The sequence below is a fragment of the Chlamydomonas reinhardtii genome, chromosome 17 (assembly GCF_000002595.2).
Source record: "Chlamydomonas reinhardtii strain CC-503 cw92 mt+ chromosome 17, whole genome shotgun sequence".
Classification (NCBI taxonomy): domain Eukaryota; kingdom Viridiplantae; phylum Chlorophyta; class Chlorophyceae; order Chlamydomonadales; family Chlamydomonadaceae; genus Chlamydomonas; species Chlamydomonas reinhardtii.
The window spans coordinates 5,903,605-5,926,446 of NC_057020.1; the positions used below are offsets into that span (position 1 = coordinate 5,903,605).

The 22,842-nt window shown below is 65.6% G+C and overlaps 4 protein-coding genes across 4 annotated transcripts in view; 1 reads left to right on the plus strand and 3 right to left on the minus strand.

The window, feature by feature from the left end:
• The first annotated feature begins 13 nt into the window (after positions 1–13).
• On the plus strand, positions 14–9,640 carry CHLRE_17g740050v5 (uncharacterized protein). Its single transcript, XM_043072624.1, has 21 exons — positions 14–216; positions 397–552; positions 726–991; positions 1,157–1,268; positions 1,371–1,515; positions 1,701–1,956; positions 2,128–2,212; positions 2,376–2,563; positions 2,791–2,890; positions 3,138–3,268; positions 3,575–3,667; positions 3,904–4,076; positions 4,264–4,429; positions 4,630–4,662; positions 4,830–4,887; positions 5,045–5,167; positions 5,509–5,892; positions 6,122–6,208; positions 6,409–6,733; positions 6,974–7,102; positions 7,357–9,640. The coding sequence occupies exons 1-21, from the start codon at positions 163–165 to the stop codon at positions 8,745–8,747; spliced, it is 4,455 nt and encodes a 1,484-aa protein (XP_042915083.1). The 5' UTR covers positions 14–162; the 3' UTR covers positions 8,748–9,640.
• Positions 9,641–9,680: 40 nt separating this feature from the next.
• CHLRE_17g740100v5 (uncharacterized protein) lies at positions 9,681–14,853 on the minus strand. Its single transcript, XM_043072625.1, has 2 exons — positions 14,640–14,853; positions 9,681–14,581 (listed from the first exon to the last, which is right to left on the minus strand). Exon 2 carries the CDS (start codon positions 14,466–14,468, stop codon positions 10,281–10,283), a length of 4,188 nt encoding a protein of 1,395 aa, XP_042915084.1. The 5' UTR covers positions 14,469–14,581; positions 14,640–14,853; the 3' UTR covers positions 9,681–10,280.
• A 1,024-nt stretch (positions 14,854–15,877) lies between these two features.
• CHLRE_17g740150v5 (uncharacterized protein) lies at positions 15,878–21,673 on the minus strand. The gene is made up of 4 exons (XM_043072626.1): positions 19,835–21,673; positions 19,012–19,618; positions 18,672–18,767; positions 15,878–18,373 (listed from the first exon to the last, which is right to left on the minus strand). The coding sequence occupies exons 1-4, from the start codon at positions 21,434–21,436 to the stop codon at positions 16,395–16,397; spliced, it is 4,284 nt and encodes a 1,427-aa protein (XP_042915085.1). The 5' UTR covers positions 21,437–21,673; the 3' UTR covers positions 15,878–16,394.
• A 59-nt stretch (positions 21,674–21,732) lies between these two features.
• Positions 21,733–22,842, minus strand: part of CHLRE_17g740187v5 (uncharacterized protein) — a 1,541-nt gene continuing 431 nt past the window's right edge. The window contains exon 2 of the mRNA XM_043072627.1: positions 21,733–22,683. Coding sequence (XP_042915086.1) covers positions 22,117–22,683 — 567 coding nt within the window. The 3' untranslated portion in view covers positions 21,733–22,116. The remainder of the gene's footprint in view (positions 22,684–22,842) is intronic.

Consider the following 22,842-nt stretch of genomic DNA (forward strand, 5'->3'; position numbering starts at 1 on the left):
CTGCCTTCTTGTACTAATCCTGGCTGCCCACATTGCGACGCTTCGCTGCTCCGCTGGGACTCCGCAGCAGCATGGGCAAACTATGCGAGCACTGCACCTGTATCTGGCTCAGATGTGGACGTGACGATTCCTCCCGGTGCACGAGTGTTGCTGTCCGGCTGCATGTTGAGCGCGGGGGCTCGCTTTCGCCGCATCACAGTTCCCGAGGGCAGTCAGGTAAGATAGGAATGGGGCTGCCATAAAATGTTCGCGCGTGTGATGAATTGTTCAAGTGGAGCACGAGCCTCTGACTTGCCATGGCATGCTCTCAGGCATGCTCTTTACTTCGTTTGGCCATGCCTTCTGCTATGTCCAATGTTCACGCCAGCCCCGTCCCCGCCATATATACACGCACAGCTTGTCATCGACGACGCGCCGCTCAACCTCACGGTCGCCTCCCTGCAAGTGTACGGCAACCTCAGCCTGGGCTCCCCCACCTGCCGCCTGAGCAGCGCCATCTCAATCACCTTCGTGCCCGCAACCGGCGTGGCCACCGGACAGATGGCGCTGCGGGTGGGCCCACGAATTTCCTCACGTAGAGCGTTGTATTTATTGACTGACACTGAAATTCCAGCTTGTTGTTGACTCGTGCCGTCCCATCCATTTCATCACACACGAACATCTCGCTTCACGCCCGCAAATAAACATCTGTCTATCCGGCTGTCCACCTGGCGCTCCACACACAGGGTATGAATACCAGTACGGTGGACATTCACGGCGAGCTCTTCGCACCCACCTGGACGCGACTGGCCCAGCAGACCGCGCGGCCCAGCACGAGCTGGGTATCGCTGCAGCAGCCGGTCAACTGGCGGGCGGGGCAGCTGGTAGCGATCCCCACCAGCCTTTGGAAGGACGAGTGCCGCAACCAAAACGAGGTCAAACAGATTGCGAGCGTCAGCGCCGACGGCAGGAACATCACGTTCACAACCGCGCTGCAGTTCATGCACTACGGGTGCGTACGCATGGCACAGGTCTGGGGCGGCGGGTGGCGCTGACCTAGTGTTGGCAAGGCGCGGCGGCGGCGCTTTGCGGCATCGCGTCGTTCCCGAGCCACACCGCGCATTCCACGCCTCCCCGCACTCCCTGCCCACTACTCGCAACGCCTCCCTACCTGCAGTGGCCCCGAGTACCAAACCGAGGTGGTGCTGTTGAGTCGAAGCATCCTGCTGCAGGGCAGCCCCGAGACCGCAGCCAACCTAACAGGCGGACACCTGCGCATCGAGAGCAAGGTAGGTGTGTGGGCGTGGTCGGTGAGAGACAATGGCGCGGGACTCTAACACTTTGTACGGCCATCGTCTTATACCGTACGCACGCGCCCATCCCACCCACAGCATGGGCGCATCCGTGGCGTGCTGGGATACCGCATGGGCCAGCAAACCACCATGGGCAGCTACCCCTTCCACTTCCACATGGCGGGCGAGGTGCCGCCCGACTCCTACATGACCGACAACTCAGTGTACGGCAGCTACTGGAGGGGTGAGGAGTGGATGGGGCGGGAGGAAAGTGGGCGGGGGAAACGGTACGCGAGTGAAGAAGGGCTAGCCTTTTCCGGGCTTGCTTTATTTGGCGCGTGCGTGCAATCTCGCCCATGCATGCCATTATGGGCCGCCGTGCAACTCGCCCCCTTGCCATCCCCCGTCACCGACCCCTCACCCGCGCAGCCTTCACCATCCACGGCACGCACGCGCTTACGGTCGCCAACAACGCTGCCTTCCACGTGGCCGGCTCGGCGTTCTACATCGAGGACGGCGCCGAGGAGCGCAACCGCATCACCGGCAACTTCGCGGGTTACATCCACCCGCTAGGCCGGGCCGACCCCTGCGACGCCATCGGCAGTGTGTTCGCTGCGCCCACCATTCGCCAGTCCGCCACACTGCTGCAGCCTGCGGACTGGGCCGCGGCTGGGTTCTACCTCAGGTAGGTGCGGGATGCAGCAGATTATGCAGGGGCTGCGTCCTCGGACCCGTACGTGCCGTGCGTGTCACCCTGCAGGCAAAAGGCCGAACCAGACTATCCCAACCCCCACATGCGCCCCTCCTTCTGTCTCCACTCACCCGTCCGCCCTCATCCCCCACCTCAAACTCCCAGTAATGCCAACAACTACGTCGACAACAACGCGGCCAGTGGTGGCACCAGCGGCTTCATGTTCCTAAACCTGCCGCTGCCCATCGGAGTGAGTGCGTCACACGTTGATCTCGCTCCCCCCATAGCCCCTGCCCGCGCCCAACGAGTTGCCAGCACGCACGTCGCTGACTTATTTGCCACGTACCCCATGCTCCCCAGTAGACCGGCTTGATGCCTGACGCCTTGCTTCTCCCTACCCATTTGACATACAGCTGAATCGCGAAGTGCCCCTAGAGCCGTACAAGCGCCCGCCGCTGTCTTTCAGCGGAAACACCGCCCACTCCTCCGGCTATCATTGGGACAACGCGGCAGCCATCTACTGTGGCGGCGACCTTCGATACGACCCAGCAGACAACGTGACCCTGACCTACAAGATCGAGCGCAGCACCTTCGACCCCAGGCAAGCCTTGACGCAGCTGCGTGCGCACTCGAACCCTTTGTTCCATCCTGCTCTCATGGCGTCTGCGAGCAGCAGCTCCCGCCTGGCTCCACCTGGGCCCCAAATTCACCCATGCACATGCATTCCACGCTCACTCCACCCACACTCCGCCAGCGTCGTCATACAACGCGCACGCAGCTCTGTCTCCCGCACTGATGACGTTAGTTTACGGCATTGCCTGTGCTCAGGGATCCCAACAACGCCTCAATCCCGGTCAAGTTTGTTCTCCGCAACACAAAGGTCTGGCTGGGCGGCTTCTCTGTGGCGAGCTACGGTGACAGATTCATGGTGCGTTTATGACTCACAATGACCGTTGGGCGGTTGGGTGGATGGTAAAGTTGATTGACTTAGTGGGTGGTGGTTGGATGGGTGCGCGCACGCTAGCCGCGCTCGTCCATGTCGCTCGTCTCCAGGTCCTCTCATCCAAACACCTCCCCTGCCAGACAGTGGCATCGACCTATGCCATTTCATCCATCCAACGCCATTCGCTGCCATTCACTGCCATTCACTGCCACACTCAACAAACCGGCGGCAGGTGGACGGCTTCGAGTCGCACGACGGCACCATGGGCGCCGCGGTGCGCGGTGACCCCAACGAGCTTTACAACGCCGACCTCAACTTGAACTCGCCCCACGGGTCATGGCTGACCTCCAACATGCCCAATGAGTGAGCACCCGAGACTCGTGCTTTCCACACTACTCGGCTGCTGCTGGAGCCCATGTGGCCGTCCCCTCAGGGGGGGGGGGTAGAAAGCTCAGATTCTTACCCCATGCTTGTCCTCCTTTTACCCTCGCGCTGCTTTCCCCACAAGCCATCGATCCCTGCCTGCCTGCCTGCCTGCCTGCCTGCCTGCCTGCCTGCCTGCCTGGCCCGAACCGATCTGCGAGCTTTCCTATGTGACGTGTTCTTCCCATGTACCCCCTATTTACCACTTTACACCACACCACACCACACCACACCACGCCGCCCCAGCCTGCAGCAGGGTTACCGCTTCGGGCTGCAGTTCTACGACACCTGGATGCGACACCTGGTGGCCAACGTGACCATCCGCAACGTGGTGCACAGGTAGGTGTGCGCCCGCCCACCTAGCTATAGCTACGTGGGAGCAGCCCTGCATCGATTGTACGTGGCAGTACGTACGTGGCTGTTCAGTTTACGGTATTTATCAAGCCAAGCGCACAGCGCAAGCAAACACGGGACTGCAAACAGTGCGGCACCTGCCCTCACCTTCCTCTGCTCCTTTCCTCTCAGCGTGACATGCGTGTGTGCTTGTGTGTGTGCGTGCGTGTGCGTGCATGCAGCCCTACCGAGTGGCTGACACAGGCCGCGCTGATCTCCATGACACACTCGGACCAGTTCAAGCCCTACCACGTGGCGAGCATCCGCGGGCTGCGGCTGCTGAACGTGAGCAGCGCGGCGGTGCTGAGCAACGCGGTCACGCGCACGGGCTCCTGGCGCTTCTACAACTTCCTTGGTGGGTGGGTAGGGTGGGCGGGCACGTACGTAGGCTCGCTCGCGCATGCCTGCTGGCATTGCCGAATGATACTGCGCACGTAAGTACCGCTCTTGCACACGTACGCAAGACTGCGCACGAGGCGGAAGCCATGCATGCCCCACGACGTTGTTTGTTCGTGTGTTCATTCGTTCACGGTACCTCGCAGACGCGGATGGCTCCTTCAGCGGCACGCAGCGGCCCACGCTGGTGGCCTCCTACTCCGCCACCAACAGCACGGGCCCCTGCGACACCACCTCAGTCGTGCCGTGCGCCTCGCCCCACGCCTGGTGGATGGCCGACCCGGCTGCCTGCAGCACCACCCCGCCCAATGTGTGAGTCGTCTATCTGACTATCTCTCATGTTGTCATCCAAGTAGCGTGTTGCGGGTGGGCGCGAAGGTCCACCGCCCAGGCGCTGGAATGTGTGCAGGAATGTGCACGAATGTCCAGCTGCTCCGACACTTCTCATTCCAGACTCCGAAAGTCTCACGCGGATCCCTCGCCGCCCACCATTTACCACCACGCACGCGCAGGCCGGCGGCGTCCAACATCATCGCATGCGACTGGTGAGTCTGGCAGCTAGCCATGCACGCATAGCACGGTACGCACAGCAGCTCATCTTGCTGTGCTGTTGTATATCCGATGAGTTTCATACCGTGCACGCACGTGCTTTGACATACCCCGTGCCGCTGTCCGTCCTCGCCCCCATGCAACCCGCCGCCTTTATCCACAGGTACCCCTGGCGTACCCAGGCACGCCTCAGGCTGGAAGTTCCCACCTACACCCTCTCGGTGCGTGTGCTTACGTGTGTATGTGTACGTGCGTACGCAGCGGGCGTGCACATGCACGCAGCGTACCGCTGCTGCTCTCACTTTCACTTTCTCGCTAACACGCACCGCCGCAACACACACTCTGCACCTACCCACCTACCTCCTTCTTTGTCCACAGCCCGAGCAGTCGTCTCTCCTATCCCCCGGCATCAACAACATCAACATCTACGATGCGGGAGTGGTGGCGCAGTTTGGGTTCACGGGCGCCAACCGTCGCGCCAGCATCATCACCCGCAGCGAGGTGCGTGCACACACGCGACAGGGGGGGTGAGTACTCCCTGCTGCGTGACAGGGCTTGCTGGGAGAGGGCATCAGAGCATGAGAGACCACCACACGAGTGGTCTCCGCCACTGGGCCCCTGTCCCCCAGCAGCAGGACGCGACACTACTCGTGCGTGTCTGGCGGAACAAAGTGGAAGGCACTCGCTTTGCCTATGACCCTTCAGCACCACCACTGGCGCACACAAGCATATGCCACCGCCTCATCATCAGCCCATTGTGCCGTACGTACACCTTCCACGCACACATCGTCAGCCCATTGTGCCGCTCCTTACACGCTCCACGCGCACGCGCTCAATCTCAGGGCGTCACGGGTCTGACGGGGCGCGGCGGCTGGTACGTGCACTGGAACCTGGGTGCGCCCAAGACCATGCGGGTGTGGGCGGAGACCGTGCCGCGTGGCACCTCCATCCTCTACGCCTCACGCTATCCGCCCGGCACCACCTTCAACGTCACACGCGCCGCCAGTGCCTGGCTTGTCCCCGACGCCCAGCTGCTGCCAGCTTCCAGCCTGGATCAGGTTCTGGCGAGCGACTCCGGCGAGTACTACTACTTTGATGGAAGCTTGCTGTTCTTCAAGGTTGTGGACATTTGGGAGCAGCCCTACCAGGGGCGCGAGCCGGCGCGCGGCGAGGGCACCGGCGCCGGACTGAGCGTACCCGGCAGCCGCTGGGGCCTGTATTACCAGGTGTGTGTGCGCGCGCGTGTGTGTGTATATGTGTGGAGCGGGGGTGCTATTGCATGTGTGTGGTTGTGTGCGTGTGGTTGTGGCGTGTGTGTGTGTGTGTGCGCGCTTACGAGGATCGAGCTGCCGTCCCAGTGCTTGGACGTACGTGTTGGTGTTCCCGAGCGCCACCCGCCACGAACCCATATGAACAATGCGTGCCGCCCCGCCTCGTCCCCTGCCCTGCCCACAGGTGGATGCGGGCATGCCAAGTTGCTCGCTGTCGCCCTACCCCAGCCAGAACGGACAGGACTTCTCCGCACAATTCTGCGCCATGAACGTAAGAATGTACATGAGTGTGCAAATGCGCTGGCTATGCGTGTGCCGCCGGTTCTCCGGCGGGCGAGAGGGGACATGAGGAACCGTGTGTGTGTTGTTGCCGTGTCTGTGCGCACGTGTACCACTCACAAAACAGGTGTAAAACTGTCATGTAGAGGTCTCCTGCATCTTTGAATTGCTGTGACGTTTACACACGCACAGGGCACTGTGGACGCCTACATTCCGCCCGCCATCACCGCCCCCTACAATGAGTGGGCCATTCCCTACTGTGCCGAGGTGGCGCCGCCGCCCGGCGTGTGCGCGGCCATGGGTGTGGCCTCAGTCGACTGCACCTGCACTGCGCTGCAGCTGCAGGGCCGCTGCCCGGCCCTAGGTGTGGGCGGGCTGTGGTTGGGCGCCACCTCTGACGCCGACCTGAGGACCAACGTGGAGAAGGCGCAGGGCTACTGCTCGGTTGCCTGCGGCCGCTGTGCTGAGGGACAGGAGCAGTGCGGCGATGTGCCGCTCATGCCGCTCAGCCTGTCACGTGAGTGTCGTGGCGGGGCGGGGGCGGGTCTCGTAACTGGGGGGGCAGTCAGCAGCGAGCAGCCTTGCATTCATGCTGTCAGGTGTACTGGTGTGAACCTACATGCGGGCATGCGGGAAACACAAATGGAAGACGCGGAGACGCGGAGGGACGCGACCGCACTGCTCATCATACGTGCCACAACGCCACCGCACCCGACCTCGATCTCATCCCTGCCTCTCAATCCGTCCATGCTCGCAGAGAACATGACCTGTGAGCAGATGGTGCCTGTGGGTCGCTGCTACGAGGTGGCGCCCAAGGGCTACTGCTGGGGCACGTGCGGCGTGTGCAGCGGCGCCGGCCTGCCCTGCGTGGACCTGAGCTGGTCAGGTACATACGAGTGTGCGAGTGTGCGTGTGTGTGTGTGTGTGTGTGTGTGTGTACGTCGCCAGTGCATGCATGCGTCTGTCACTGTCAGTACACGCTGTCTCTGCATTTTTGCTTGGTGTCTGTGAAGCTGGCGACACAAGTTACCGTAATACGTAGATGACTGGATCCCCCATGCATCTATCCTTGTTGCGCAACAACAACCTCGCTTGCGACGCTCGGCTGTTGCACACACTCCCTTCCACACATGCGCGCAGACCAATACAGCTGCACGGACCTGAAGTCATGGGGCCTGTGTAATGAGACCTGGGTCACCGACAACAACTACTGCCGGAAGACATGTGGAGCGTGCATGGACCTCACAGCCAAACCGCCCTCCCCGCGCCCGCCCTCGCCTTTGCCCCCCTCCCCAAGCTCACCCTCACCTTCGCCCCCCTCTCCACGCCCACCGTCACCGCTACCGCCCTCTCCTCGCCCACCCTCGCCCCCACCTCCGTCGCCGCGCCCTCCCTCCCCCCGCCCACCCTCACCGTCACCCCCATCTCCAAAGCCACCTTCTCGCAGGCCGCCTTCGCCCCGCCCGCCCTCTCCTGCACCGCCCTCGCCCAAGCCGCCCTCCCCACGGCCTCCCTCACCTCGCCCGCCCTCGCCCACTCCTCCCTCACCCAAGCCTCCATCGCCTAGGCCCTCTCCTCCCTCTCCCAGGCCTTCTCCGCCATCTCCGCCCTCGCCGCCGCCCCGACCGCCGTCTCCCTCGCCCCCCAGCCCGCTGCCGCCCAGCCCGGCGCCGGCTGCTCCCCTCACCTCCGCCGCCACCGCCACGACGACGACCGCCCAACGCACCGCCACAGCGCGCGAGGGCGGGAGCAGCGACCCCACGCTATCTACTGATGGCACCAACGCGCCGGCGGACGCAATCGCCTCATCGCAGTCCTCAGCAGCCTCGGCACCTGCTGCTGTTGGCAGCGATGGACTCACGGCCACCATCAACGGAGCTCAGCAGCCCAGCCTTAGCAGTAATGCGGCTGGCGGTGATTTGGGTGGAGGAACGACGCAGCAGGGCTTGAGCGGCGGTAGCGCAAGCACTGCTGGTGGCGATGGTTCTGGCTCGCGCGGCGGTCCTGCTGCCGCCGTTATCGCGGGCGCTGCTGCGGCTGGCGTGGTGGTGGCGCTGGCGGCGGCCGTGGCAGCGACTGTGGCTGTGCTGCGGGCAAGGCGCGGCGGCGGCGGCAGCGTTGTGCCCCTGGGTGCCGTGGTTCTCAAGAGTGAGGGCGCTGCCAGCAGCCGCGACGCCGAGGCTGCTGCCACTTCGCCAGCGGTGGTGGGGGCGGTGGCGGCGCCGGCAGCAGCAGCTGCTGCCCAAGGCATGCTACAGCAGCCGGCGACGGGGCCCCCAGCGGGTCTGCAGCGCCGCCGCAGCTCCCGCAAGATGACGGGCGTGGTTGTGGCCGGTGCCGCTGCTACTGCTACTGCCACTGTCGGAGTCAGCAGCGGTGCTACTGCCGCCGGCATAACCAGCAGCAGGAATGCGGTGCACCCGGCGCCTGCTACAGCCGCTGCTACTGCATTGGTGACCGGCTTGCGCGGACCGAGTGCTGACAGCGGGCTCAATAATGCCGCTGCCGGGAACAGTAGTGATGCGGTGTGAAGCCCTACAAGTTGGTAGACAACGACATACGTGTACATAACGGCGGTATGGACTTGTGGTGAGTGTGGCCCTCGTGCCCCTATGGTGAAGAAGAGGGTCGAACACCCCTGAATCCCTGGAAAACACTGTTTATTGTGCGAACATTCATCCGACGCGCAGTACACTGCTTAGCTGGTTGCTTAGCTGCTTAGCTGGTTGCTTAGCTGGTTGCTTAGCTGGTTGCTATCAATTCATGTGGACCCTGATTGTCAGTTTCTGTGAACCGAGTTTTGACGAGAACTCTCATAAAGGGAGAAGTGGGCTGCGCCCACGCCACGATGGCGCATGCATGAGGCCAAAAACAACATCACCCCCCGACATAGCCGGGGTCGTACATAGGTGACTAGAGTTCGTACAAGCGAACGTTTATGCTGCTGAATGCTGTTATTTGCGGATGTTGAGTGTGCTCATGTGCTGAGACACGCATACACTGTTGGGGCGGGTTGCCGTGGGGGCGGCTCTGCAGGAGGCGAAAGCGGTTGCCGTGCGTGACTCCTACCTGCTACTTGGGAGGTTTGGCTGTGGTGCCGGCAAGGCAGCGGATCAACGGCACCAGGCCATGAGGTTGCCTGCCTGCCATCAAAGGGGCACCTCAGCGCCTTGTGGCTTCGTAACACAGCATGCCCATTCATAGTTGCGTATGCCTGATGAGTGATGAGTCACGCCGGCTTACACAGACGATCAACCGGATGTAGGGACACAAGATGTGTGTCGTTGCACGGAAGTCGCTGCACTTCTGGACCGTGCATTTTGCTGTGATTCATTGTGACGTACCGCTGCCGGGCCGAATGTGTTTGGGCTGATGCAGGCGCATTCATTCTCACACACTACTGCTGGTAGCTGGCTGGGAACTGCACCCCCCCCCATGGTCACACTGTTTGACTGCCAATCATTGGCACGCGCGCATTACACCACGCGTACGTGCGCGGTTCCCATCCGTCCCGTGCAGCTAGCGCCAGAGGTTCCTGGCAGCCCAGCATTCTCTTGCATGCTAGTAACGCCCGCCATCCACAACGACCATCATCCCAGCTCTCGTAGGCCGCCATCAGCAGCTGCCTCAACCTACCGTGCACATCAGACGCCACAGGTATCGCTGCCGCCACAAACAGCGGTATAACAGTTGCCCTACACATAAAAGCAGCAAAAGTTTGTCCAGACGGCACCCAAAGAACCTGCGCGCACGCACACACACACACACACACACACACACACACACACATACACGCACACGCACACGCACACGCACACGCACACGCACACGCACACACTTATACAGTCCCGTGCGTCCAGTGACTCCACGGCAGTCCCATGCGACCATGCCAGCTAGTCGCATGCGTCTCAGTTCTGCCGTCCTATAAGCACGTATGCATACTGGTTGCCTGCCTGCCCCAGGCCCAGCCACAGCCCCAGCCCCAGCCACAGCCACAGCCGCACACTATCCCGTTCCTGGCACGCTGCACATACCCATACCCTCGAGCACGATCAAAAACATCTTCATTTGCTTCCTGCCGCTGCAGCCCCAGCCCCTGCCGCCGCCGCCGCCCCAGCCCCTGCCGCCGCCAGCCCCGCGCACGCCTTGTCATGGCCGCCCTCGCGCCAATGCTGCAGCTGGCACGCGCCGCAGCAGTACGTGATCTGCTTGCAGCGCGCGCACGTCTTGCCGCGGCCGGGCGCGATAAGTGCGCTGGGCCCATCCAGGCTGCTGCATTCCGGGTTGCCGCACAGCTTGAAGGCGCCGGCGCCAGCAGAGGCCGCGGCAGCCCCGCCGCTGCCACCGCTGCTACTGCCTATGCTGACACCTCCGCCCACCACCACGCCCGCCTTCCGCAGCCGCGCCTCCACCTCCGCCGGCGACAGCAGCCGGCTCAGCCGCGACCCAGCCCGCATCTGCTGCTGCAAAGCTGGACGCGGCTGCTGCGGGTCCACGTCCAAGAGCCTTTCCATCACAGGGCTCTTATCCTCCGTACCAGACAGGCCCAGACCGGCGGCCGACCGCGCATGCGCCTCCAGCACCTGGCCGGTCGCGTCAATGTGGTCCACGAGGTGATGGCGCCCGTGCCGATCTGCCAGCAGCCGCAGCTTCCGGACGAGCCTGTCGTTGCTGCCGCCGTCGCTGCCGCTGCTCAGGGCTGCTTCAGGCCTGGGCACCCACAAGCGCGAGGCAATGAGCGCCTCGACCAGGTGCAGGCACGCCAGCTCCAGCTCCTCACCGGCCTTGCCCTGCGGCCACTCCGTGTCATCCGGGCCCGCCGGGCCTTCCAGTAGGTTCCGCACCAGCCCATACGTGCTAGTTCTGCAGGGGCCCCACAACGCTGCGTGCCAAGACTCTGACGCCAGGCGCGCCGCCGACGCCTCCTCCGCGTCCTGTGCCTCGTCCCTCGCTGCCATGCAATCCGGCACGTGCCCAACCAGGCATAAAAGCAGCCGCACCACCGCCAACCTGTGCGCCAGCGTCCAGCTCAGTCCGTTGATGACTGGCACCGGCACGCAAGGCGGCGCAACAAAGGCGGCGCAGCTTGCATGCTCCAGCAGCAGCGGCAGCCAGCGCTGCAGCGCGAAGGACGCAAGCAGCGCCTGCTGCGCCGCCGCCGCGGAGCCGGCCGGCGGCGCGCCGCCCGCCGCCACCAGGTCAGCCAGTCGCATGCGATCCCTTGAGCGCTGCTGATCAATGTTGTTGTACCAGAGCGGTCCGGCCATTGCAGCCAGGTCTTCAAACTCCTCCATGCTGCTAGTGCTGCAGCCCGCAAGCACAGTTGACGGCTGCTGCGGTCGCCGAGAGGCCGCGCCACTGCGACGGTCCACCTGGTTCTCGCCCCGCGCGCTGCTGGTGCTGTTTTCCCGCCCAGCGACTGTCTCAGCAGCCGCCGCCATTGCAACTTCATCGTCATGCTTCTCCGTGCTGCCTGCTGGTGCCGCACTTGGCTCCGGCTGCTGCAGCTGCTGCTGCGGCGGCCTAGCAGCGGCGGTCTCAGCAGCCGTCGGGGCCCAGCCGCCAGGCTGCTGCTCACTCAGGGCAACCAGCAGTAAAAGATGCTCCAGGAGTTGCAGGATCCAATATACTACCAATATAGATGGCATGAGCACCAGCAGGGGAAACTCGCTGCTGTGTATGATCTTAACCAGCGCCCGCCGCCCATGGCTCAATAGTGTCAAGAGCCGTGATGTCGGCAGTGGCAGGGGCTGCGGCTGTTGCGGCTGCTGCCGCTGCTGTGGCTGCTGCTGCTGCGGCGGCGGCGGCGGTGGCTGCGGCTGCTGCTGCAGCTGCTGCGGCGGCGGCGGCCGCGGCTCCAGAACGTCTGCCCCGCAGACTGCCACCAGCTGCTCCAGCAGCGCTACTACCGTGTTGGACAGGAGCCGGGCGTCCTCGGGGACCGCCTGGTTGAAGGCAGCAGGCAAGCAACGCAGCCACGCGGTGCCGGGGCATGTGCGCTTCAGCAGCAGCTCCACGGTTGCCACAAGCCCCACCACCTCATGCACAGGCGCGTGCGCCACAAGGGCCGGCCAGGCGCCCGACCGCCGGAGGCCCCTGGTCATGAGGTCGAGGACTGCGGCGGTCTCAGCAGTCCGCAGCATTGGGTCGCAGTCCGCAGCTTCGGGCCATAGCTGCGGGCGGCGCAGGGCTCGCTCCAGCGCCGGCAGCAGCCCCGCGTCCAGCGCGCAGCGGGCACTGAGGCGGGGCCAGGGGTCACTGGTTTCAGCCGCGGTAGCTGCATCTGCCGCGGTAGCTGCATCCGTCACCGCAGGGGTCCGCGGCTGCGACGGTGGCGGCGGTGAACCGGCTGGATGAGCCCTCGGGTGCTTCAGCAACTGATACACCTGCCCAGCGGTAGCTGCTTCAATCTTAGCCCCGCCCAATTGCATCACCAGCAGCCGCCACAGCCCCGGAAGCCGCGCTGCCGCCTGCTCCGGCCGTAGCTGCGACAGAAGTACCCGCATCAGGGGCGTCCAGCGCGTGGTCAGCGGCTCAGCTATTGGGGCGAAATGCGTGGACTGTCCCGCAGTCCAGAAGGCGTTGTGATGCCGCTCCAGAAACGCGTAAACCGCGACTGGTGGGTAAGGCGTGGTGATGCCCAGGCGGCGGCAGCGCAACGGCTGCTGCTGCTGCTGCTGCTGGCTGGCCGGCTGGTGCAGCGGCTGGCTGCCGATAATTCGCGGTCCACCGCCGACTCCAACGGTCGCCTGGAAAACACGCAGGAACACGGAAATAGCCACACTCTCAAGCGAGCCTGCGGCCACTCCCGATATTGTTGTTATCAACGGCCGCAGCGGCGGCGCGAGCCCTGCCGCTCCTGTTGTCGGCACCTCCCTTCTTGGCGACGGCAACGGCGACTGACGGTTAGCGGCGAGAGCATCTGCTGCTGTTGTGCCGCAGGCCCCTGTTGAGCCGTCAACTGCCCCAACCACAGCAGCAGCAGCAGCAGCAGCAGCAGCACCGCCGCGGCCGCCGCCGGCGTTACCAGCAGCGGCAACAAGCGATTCCATGCTTGCTCGCGCGCACCCGGCCAACCAAAGCGCAAAGTACTGTGTGCAGGGGCCGCTAGCCAGCTGTATTCCAGCCTGTGCAGCGATCAGTCGGCTGTTGTCCAGAACACCGCTGCTCGCGACGGCGTCGGCGGCGGCGGCAGCGGGACTCGACGCCGCTGTTGTGCCGTTGGGCTGCTGCGACATATCCTCCTGCTGTACACGCCGCTTTGAGGCGACAGCGGGCACCAGCACAAACTGGAGGCAGTTACACAGCGTCACAGCAGCCTTGCAGTTGTGGAGCCAAGGGTTCAGGAGGGCCTCATCAGCGGCTGCCGCTGCTGCTGCTGTCTGCTCCTCGCTTGTTAGCGGGTGACGGGGCGGCACCGTCCCTGCCCGTGTTACAGCCGCCGCTGCCGTCGGCGGCGGCGGCGGCGGTGGCGGGCAGGCCGCCGCCAGTCGCAGCACCGCCGCCGCCGCGTGCTCCAGCAGTTGACTGCGACCCAGCGCGTCAAGCAGCTCAGCCAGTTGCTGCTGCTGCTGGGCGGGCGGCTCAGACGACGACTGCTGCGAGCCGGGCGCGCTGCTGCTGCCGCTGGCCTCGCCGTCGCTGCGCCCGGCCATGTTTACTATGATACCCGTGGGCACGGGTAAGAGGTGAAACACGACACACAGGATGTTGTTCAGGACCGCGGCGGCTGCCCCCGTGTCCCTGCTGTGCGGGGCAGCGGCTTGGTGCGGGCCGCCACTGCCGCCGGCGCCGCCTGCCCCCCCGCTGCTTGCGCATCTGGCGTTGCAGCTCGCGCCGCCACTGCCGCCCACTCCTGACAGCCGTGACACATACCTCGCGTAGCTGCTCAGCACATCCGCTCGGAGTAGCGCCAACGGTGCACGGGTGGCCAGCAGCACATCCTTGGGTATGTCGCACAGCATTGCAGAGGTGCGCTCATGTGCATCCTGCGCGCCTTGCCTGCCCTGACCGAGTGCGTGCGCTGACCAGCAGTGCGCCAGGACCAAGGCTGTCAGCACTTGCTCGCCGTCGGAAGTCCCGAGTTGTTGCGCATTTACTGTTGAAGCTGCAAGCGCTTCCAGCTCTGACAGCCGCAGGCCGTCTATGCTATCACTGTTTGAGAGTGCTAGTTTCTTGAAGTAGCCAAGGTTGCTGAGTAACGATGTTGCCTTCCGAATTTCTTGCGGTTCGCTGGGCGCAGCTTGCTCCATTTTGAATTTGTTTCGTTCTAGCAAACTCACAGCATCTATATGTATTAGCCTGCGTTGACAGCAGCCACCGGATTACAGATGCCACTGGATGCCATGCTCCACATGCGGCGGGCCTGCGCGGCATTAGATTCTGGTCCACTGGGTGCAGTTTATTGGGGCGTGTGTACGCACCTGGGGCGGGGCGCGCCGCACAGACTACAGTATTGAATTCGTTTGACGGCACCAAATTCAATACTGGCGCAAACAGCAAGTGTTATATGATATTATCATAATTGGTAGTTCCTATGTTCCGCCAGTAGACGGCGGGTCTAAACTGGGACAAATGACTTTATACAGATTATCGAACCGGTGATCGAGAGCAAAGCGACCGAGCCCTAGTGTTATGGATTGTACTAGGCTATTGTATCAGGCTGAAGTATGTCGACGGCCAACAACCCGGGTTTGACACCCCAGCCAGACGTGACGGCATGACTGCCAGACTGAACACGCATGCCGCGGCCTCGTCCCAGGTCGACGAGCCCGGCCAGACGGGTTCGAAACCCTTAACGAATTCGTATATTGGTGATGAGGGTCGCGGCTTGCGGAAGAGACTCACACGCTTGGGTGCGTAGCCGCGTGGGGAATCGCCCGCGTGCCCCTTGCCAGCCCTTGCAAAGCACAGGGGCCGCGGTGCATCAACGCAATGTTCGCGGTTGCATCATGCGCCTCTCGCGCTCCCATATCACCCTCCATTTACTGCCGCCGGAGCTCAGCAAGCTAGGGAGCTGGAATGGGGGGCCTAGGGCAAAGTTAGGTGGCCGAAGCCCCCTCCTACTTCGGCATCCCGGATTGCCGAGTCAGCGGACTGGAATGCCGACCCGCACCCCATCCCCACCCACCCCCACCCCACACACAAGCAAGTTAGGATGGCCTGCTCAGGTTGGCGAACTGGGGGCGGTTGAGAGCAGTCCATGCCATGATCACGACCATTCAAATCCCACGGGGCCACGATGCCGCAGGCCTGCACCAGCATTCCATTTCGCCCGTGTTTGTAAGGACGGTGAGGACTCGCCTTGGATGCCGACCTTCTGGTAAGTTGAGGGCCAAAGCCTGCCCCCATTCCAGCAAGCCAGGAGGCTGGAATGGGGGGCCTAGGGCAAGCTAGGCGGCCGAACCCCCCCGGTGCCCCAAGGTCCGTGCCTCGCTTTGGGATAGACATGGAAATTTTCCGTCTACCGATACCGAATGCAATCAGTCCTCCCTGATGCTGCGGGGCTCAGCCCATTTTCCAGCTGTACAAAGCTGACACCCCTTGTCCCTGGTTGTAGTACTGTGAACGCGCGCGTCGGGTTGGCGAACCGCGAACGGCGCTTGCAATAGTTTAGTTGGCCGAACCACGTCAGATTGGTGACCGACCCCCTTTACCCCCTTACCTAGATTGGCCGGGTCTGCCAAATTTCCCACCCCCTTGGTCGCAGTTCATATGGGGAGCGTATGAACGCGCGCCTCACAGAGTAGTTTCCGACTGCCATCAACTCAACGAGCACGCACATGGTAGCATCTGCCATCTGGCGTCCACACACACAGACATTTCACGAGAAGGGGAGGAAAGGGGACAGCCTCGACGCCCCCAATGAACGGCTAGTCAAGCGTGTACAATTGCCCGCTGCTTTGCTGTCTAGTGTCTACCGCCAGGCTCACAGCCACGGTCCCGTGTCACGCAACCACCTAGGCACAGCCCTCAACACACGCGCGAGCGACTCAATGCCTAACCCATCCCCACATCGCCCGACATCGTCGGCCCAGGAGTTCGAGGAGGTTGCAGTCGAAAGGACAACAGCGCGGCCACCACCCAACCAACAGCAGCGGACTGATGTACGGACGTCTCTCCGCTCCGCCGCCGCATCCGATGTTGTCCAGTCCGTCGCTCTGCATTTTACCTACCTGTTACCGCTGGGGTGCACTGAAAGCGGTCGGCGGCGGCGGCGCCTCTGCCGCCGCCGGGTACACAGCCGCCGCCTCCGGCGGCAGCAGCCCTGTTGCGGCCGTCGAGCCAGGCGGCGTCACCGCAGCAGATGGCAGGAACGCAGGCGGGCCCGCCGCAGGCGCCATGGCGGCAGGAGCTGCGCCCCAAGCAGCCGCTGAAGACGGGGCCGCTGGAGACGGGGCCGCCAGAGGCAACTGCGCCCCAGCAGCACCATTGACACTAGCAGCACCGCCGGCAGCGCCGGCGGCGGCGGCGGCGGCCGCCGCCAGGGCTTGCTGGTCCGCCGCCGCCGCCTGCAGAGCGATGGCGGCGGCCTGTGGCGGCAGGCCCGCCACCGCCGGGTCGGCGCCGCGCTGCATGAGCGCCGCCGCCGCCTGCACTGCCGCCACCTCCGCCGGCGACAGCGCCGCCGCCAACGCCGCCGAGGGCAGGACGAACGCGCCGCCGCCGCCGCCGCCGCCGCCGTCAACGCGCTTTTCGCCGCCACCACCGGCACCAACGCCCCCGCCACTCCCCGCCGCCAGGGGCTGCTGAAACACATGCTGCTGCACACCACCTGCCCACTCTCCCGCAGCCCCGCCGCCGCTCCCAATTCCGACAGGCGTGTTGCTACCCGATGGCGCCTCGATAAAGGGGTCAGCTGCAGAGCTGCTGAGCAACGTGCAGGGCGCGGGCGCCGCAGGCGGGAACTGCGTAGCCGGAAACGGGGCCGCCGCCGCCGCCCAAGTTGCAGCCGCTGGCGGCGTGGGTGCAGGGGTTGGCGCGGTGGCGGGCGGCGGCGGCGGCGCCGTGCTGCTGAAGGGGTTTGGTTGCGGTTGTTGCTGCGTTTGTTGTGGCTGCTGCAGCTGCTGTTGCTGCATGAGCGACGAAGACGGCACGTACCCAGCACCGCCACCGGGACCTCCAGCCCCGCCACCGCCGCCGGCAGGGCCGGGCCCACTGCCGCCGCCGCCAGCAGCACCGCCGCCGCCGTCCACCAGCATAGGAGAGGGCGGCGGCGTCCGGGGCGGCGGCGGAACGCCGCCGGCGGCAAAGCCCGTCGCCGTAGCGGCTGGCGGCGGCGGTGCGAAGTCGTGCATGTTGTCTGCCACACCGGTCCGCAGCGCCTGGCATGGCGGTGGCGGCGGCGGCTCGAGCGCCGTGTCGGTGGGTTTATCGCCGCCGCCGCCGCCGCCGCCGCCGGCGTTCTGTTGCTGTTGCTGTTGCTGTTGCTGTTGCTGTTGCTGTTGCTGTCGCTGTTGCTGTTGCTGTTGCTGTTGCTGTTGCTGTTGCTGTTGCTGTCCCTGCGGCAGCTGTAGCGTGATGGTGGTGCCGCCGGGGTGCCGGATGGAGGCGGACAGTGCCCGACTGGCGCCACTGCCGCTACCGCCGCCGCCACTGGCGACACTACCGCCGCCACCGCTGCCGCCACTGCCGCCACTCCCATCCACGTCACCTCCGTCTGCACCACCGCGCGCACCGTCGCCGCCCCCACTGCGACCGCCTCCCTCTGCACCGCCACCGCCGCCATCAACGCCGCCTCCTACTCTACCTCCAGCACCACCGCCGCCACCAATAAAGCCAGCGGTTGGCGAGGTCGTACCGCTGTCGTACGGCGGCGGTGGCCGTGGCGGCGGCGGCGGCGGCTCCGGAGCAGCAGCCGCACCGCCGCCGGGCCCGCCGCCGCTAGAAGGCAGGCCCAGACCCGGCCCCGGTCCCAGCCCCAGACCAGACCAGGCCGGCGGCGCCAGGGGCGGCGGTGGCGGCGCCGCCGCCGCTGCCACTGCCCCTGTTGCTGCGGCCGCCGCCCCGCCGCCGCCGCCTACGGCTGGTGGCAGCAAGTGGTCGAAGTAGTGGCCCAGGGAGGGCTCGCGGGACAGCTGCAGCGGCGGCGCCAGGGCGGTGGAAGGCGGCTGCGGCGGCTGCGGCGGCTGCGGCGGCAGCTGGGAGGTGGGCAGCCCTGCGGCAGTTTGGACGTGGGTAGGGGCCCACAGCAGCACGGCAACGTTCTGGTCAGACTCGTACCGGGCATGCCGAGTGGCGGCGATACCGGATAGGTCCCAGACTCAGCGTACGGTACGGGGTGTGCGGACGGAGCCGTATTGAACTAAACCAAGGGGCAGCACGCACACGGCACACGTAGCAGCAGCGCTCGGCCAGCAACCGCAGGCGCCTAGCAGGTAACCCAGCCACCCACCCAATCACCCACCCACCCACCCAATCACCCAGCCACCCGCCGTGCCCACCCACGCACCCACCTAGGCCGCCGCCACCGCCGCCAGCACCAGCAGCTGATCCGGCGCCACCATCCACGTCCATGCCAGCAACACCACCTGCCGAACCAGGAGGGCCATCTGCGGGGTCCAGCGTGGGGGTCCAGCGTGGGGGTCCAGCGTGTCGCTGCAGGCGTCAACACTGCCGTCGTCGCACCCAACCGCCCCCACGACCCAGCCACAACCGAGCTAAGCACGCGTGCCAGCTATCCTGCCGAATGGCACCACCACGTGCGCGTGCTCATCAAAGCCACGTCATTACCAAACACGAATCCCAGCCATCCCAGCCATCCCTTCCCGAGCAACACTGCGCCGCCCCCACCACCTGCAGCTGGACCAGTCGCAGCCGCAGCGGCAGCACGTGCAGCTCCACCCATGCCGGCGCGGTCGCCTGCATCACCGCCAACCGTACCAGGCGCAGGCTGGTGTGGCGCAGCCGGACCAGCATCGGCGCCGCCTGCCGCAGGCTGAGGCTGCGTCGCAGCAGCAGCAGTAGCACCCGGCCCCAGAGCTGTAGCAAGTCTGCCGCCAGGGGCACCAAAGACTCCTGCTCGCGCTCCTGATGGGATGCCGGAGGGTGTGGCGGCGGCGGCGCCGCCGGGGAGGGCGCTGCTACTGCCACCGCTGCCGCTACTGCCGCCGATGGGGCCGGTACCAGCAGTGCCGCCGTCGGCGCCGCCAGTGCCGCCGCCACCGGCGGCAGGTCTGGCTGTAGCGGCTGTAGCAGGGCTGGGAGCGGCCGCGCCGCCGGTGGCGGTGGCGGTGCCGGTGCCGGCTGCTCCGGCGTCGCGGGTGGCAGCGGCAGGAGTGCCGCTCGGGCTGCCGCCGCTAGGGCTGCCTCCGCCGCCGCCGCCGGCTGTAGCTCCGGCCGGCCCGCCGCCGGGCTGTGGCTGCTCCGGTTGGGAGCTTGCCGGGGCGTCTGGGGACTTGAACTGCGCTTTGGGTGCCCGGAGAGCGGCGGCACACAGGCGGCGACACACACAGGAGCGGCACATGGGTCATGCAGTGGGCGATGGGGAGGCTTCTGTGGACACATCCAAACCCTGACAAACCGTCTGAGATTACACACAGACAGTCAAGCACACAAAACACATACACGCGCACGCGCGCACACACAACCCAGCAGGAGCAACAGCAGCAGCACTTACATCCCACGTCAGCTCGCCGCCACCCGCCGAGTCCAGCCGCCACCGCAGTGTCCCCCGCGCCGTCTCCGCCTCGCCGCTTGGCGGCAGCTGGCCGCCGCCGCCGCCGCCGCCGCTGCCGCCGCCGCCGCCACTGCCCGCAGGGCCCGCCGCTGCCGGCCCAGAAGCGCCAGCGCCGGCGCCAATAGCGCCATGAAGAGCAGACGGCGCGGCGGCAGTTGCCATGTCACTGTCGCCGGTGGCTGGACCGTCGCCGCCGCCGCCGCCGCCTGCATTGCCGCCGCCGCCGCCGCCGCCGCCGCGGCTCAACAGTAGCTCGTTCAGGATCTGCCGCGCCGCGTCCGGTTGCTCGGCGGCGGCGGCGGGCTGGCGTGGCTGCTCCTGTGGCGGCGACGGCTCCGGCTGCTGTTGCTTCTGTTGCTGCGGCCGCTGTGGCTGCTGCTGCTCTTGCGGCGGCGGGCGCTGCGGCTGAGGGGAACCGTCGGGGCCGCCGCCGCCGGCCGTGCTACTGCCACCGAGACCTTCCGCCCCGGCGGTTCTGTTGCCGCCGCTGCCGCCAATGGCTCCGGCGGCAGGGGCAAGGGCAGTGGGGAAGGTGGAGCCAGAGGTGGTGGTGGCTGTAGCACCGCCGCTGCTGCGGGCGGGTGCGGGTACGGATGTGGGTCGTGCCTGCGGTGAGTCATCAGGGGCGAGTCCCGCCGCCGCCGTTGGCGCGCGCTGCCCTGCACTAGTCCCCGGCGCCGGCTGCTGTTGCTGTTGCTGTTGCTGTTGCTGTTGCTGTTGCTGTTGCTGTTGCTGTTGCTGTTGCTGTTGCGTTGGCGGCACCGAGGGGCGACTCGACGGCGGCGGCGTCGATGCCGGCGGAGTGGTGGGACCGCCGCCGCCGCCACCGCCACTGCCACCGCCAGCCGAGCTGCTACTGCCGCCGCTACTGCCGCCGTTACCGCCACTGCCGCTGCTGCTACTGCCGACTCCCGCGCCGCCGCCGCCTGCTACAGCTCCAGCGCCGTGCGTCTGGGCGGCGTCATGCGGCGCCGCCGCAGGCAGTGCCGCCGCCGCCGAGCAGCCGCCGCCGCCGCCGCCGGTGGTTGAGATTGGCGGCGGTGCCGTCGGCCGCATGCTGGAAGCGGGGGCGGCTGTGGGCGGCTGCGGCAACGGCTGGGTTTTGTCGAAGATGTTATTGTTATTGTTGCTGTTGTTGGTGGCAGAGGTGGTGGCGGTGCCAGGGCTGGGTGAGGGTGGGGATGAAGACGTGGGAGGTGGCGGGCTGGGTCGGTGCGGCGGCGTCTGCGGCGCCGCGGCTGAGGGCGGCGGCGGCTTGGCCTCTGGATCCGCAGCTGCTGCTGCTGCTGCTGCTGCTGCTGGCGGTGTGCCGCGCGATGCCGGGGAATGCGATGATGGCGATGGGGCGGCGCCGGCGGCGGCAGCAGGGGCGGCTGCGCTGCCGAGCTTGTCTGCTGCTGATGCTGGTGGTAGTGCTGATGCTGTTGGTGCTGACGCGGGAGACTGCTGCGGCGCAGGTTGCGTACCCGCCGCCGCTCCTGCTGTCGCCGCCGCTGCGGCCGCTGCCGCGGCCGCCTCCTCGTGCTGCCACTCTACCTCCATGTGTACGTGATGGCCAAACGCGACGACGGCTGCCGTCGCTGCAGCAGCGCCCGCCTGTGTCGCTGGCTTTGTCGCGCCGCCGGCCGGGAGGTGACGTTGCTGCTCACGCTCGCCGGCTGCCTACGCGGCCCCTCCACAGCCGCCTCCACAGACGGGCAGGTTGGATCTTTTTGTGATCGATCTGAAATTGAGGCAGAGCAGCTCTGAGAGCAGCTCGGCGAGTGTCGGTGCCGACCCTCGGGACCCCGAGAAGAAGCTCGACAGAAGCTTCAGAGTTGAAACGGGGTCGCTCGCACCACAATGATGAGTTACAGCAGTACAGGCGCAAATGGACACGAGCGTACACGAGCTATAGCGTTCTACAATGTGTGTGTTGCAATCTTAGTCGCCCTAGAGAGGCCAAGCGCCCCTGAAAAGCAAGCTTACTAGTTGCAGAAGCAGTGCTGCAGTTCTGTATGATAAATGCCAACTGCGACTTGCAACACATCCTGCGGCATCCTCCTGCACATCCCCATCCTCATCCCACTTCCAGCTCTCGCCACCTCCCCACCTCCCCACCTCCCCACCTCCCCAAGTCTAACCCCCCATCGCCCTCATCCCCCCTTCCACCTTCACCCCAGCCTCACCCCAGCCTCACCCCAGCCTCACCCAATCATCATACTCGCACTCCGTCGTCACACTCAGTCCTCATACTCGTGCAGCGACGCCCGCCCCGACCGCGCCCCGCCGTTTGGCGCCAGCGTGTTCAGGTGCGGCAGCCGGTGGCCGGGGCTCAGCGCCGGAATGGTGCTGGCGCCCGCGCTGCTGACGGTGCTGCCCATGCCGCCGCCGCCCGAGCCCCCGCCATCCTCGTCCAGTGCGTACAGGCCCCCTGCCGAAGCCCGGCCCGGACCCAGCAGGTGACTATGGCTCTGCAGGCTGAGCGAAGACCCAGGGCGGCCGGCGGCGGAGCCGCCGCCGCCGCCGCCTCCAGGCGGCAGCGTCAGCGGCGAGCCGCGACTCGCCGGCGACCTCGCCGCCGCCGCCGCCAGGCCGCCGCCGCCGCCGCTGCCACCCTTGGGTGTGGGCGGCGAGGAGCCGGCTCCGCCTCCGCTGCCACCCCGCCCTGCACCTGCTGCTCCGAAGGAGGCCATGCGGCCCATGACGCGTGTGTCCGCCAGGTAGGCCTTCACCTCGTCGATGCGGTGCACCAGGTCGCGCGCCACACCCGCGTGCACACCCAGGTGCCGCTGGTAGGCCTCCAGAGCCTGTGTGTGTGTGTGTGTGTGTACGTGTGTGTGTGTGTGTGTGTGTGTGTGTGCGTGTGTGTGTGTGTGTGTATGTGTGTGTATATGTGTTAAAGAGCACAAGGAAAACATTACGCGTAGGACAGTGTGTGTATACGTGTGTGTGTGTGTGTGCGTGTG

Coding starts and splice junctions, on each gene's coding strand:
- CHLRE_17g740050v5 (XM_043072624.1), top strand. CDS start 163: ATGTTGAGCGCGGGGGCTCGCTTTCGCCGCATCACAGTTCCCGAGGGC. Junction 1,516..1,700: donor GTACGGCAGCTACTGGAGGG/GTGAGGAGTGGA, acceptor TCACCCGCGCAG/CCTTCACCATCCACGGCACG. Junction 7,103..7,356: donor CGTGGACCTGAGCTGGTCAG/GTACATACGAGT, acceptor ACATGCGCGCAG/ACCAATACAGCTGCACGGAC.
- CHLRE_17g740100v5 (XM_043072625.1), bottom strand. CDS start 14,468: ATGGAGCAAGCTGCGCCCAGCGAACCGCAAGAAATTCGGAAGGCAACA.
- CHLRE_17g740150v5 (XM_043072626.1), bottom strand. CDS start 21,436: ATGGAGGTAGAGTGGCAGCACGAGGAGGCGGCCGCGGCAGCGGCCGCA. Junction 19,619..19,834: donor GCGGCGAGCTGACGTGGGAT/GTAAGTGCTGCT, acceptor CCCAAAGCGCAG/TTCAAGTCCCCAGACGCCCC. Junction 18,768..19,011: donor TGCGACTGGTCCAGCTGCAG/GTGGTGGGGGCG, acceptor TGGACCCCGCAG/ATGGCCCTCCTGGTTCGGCA.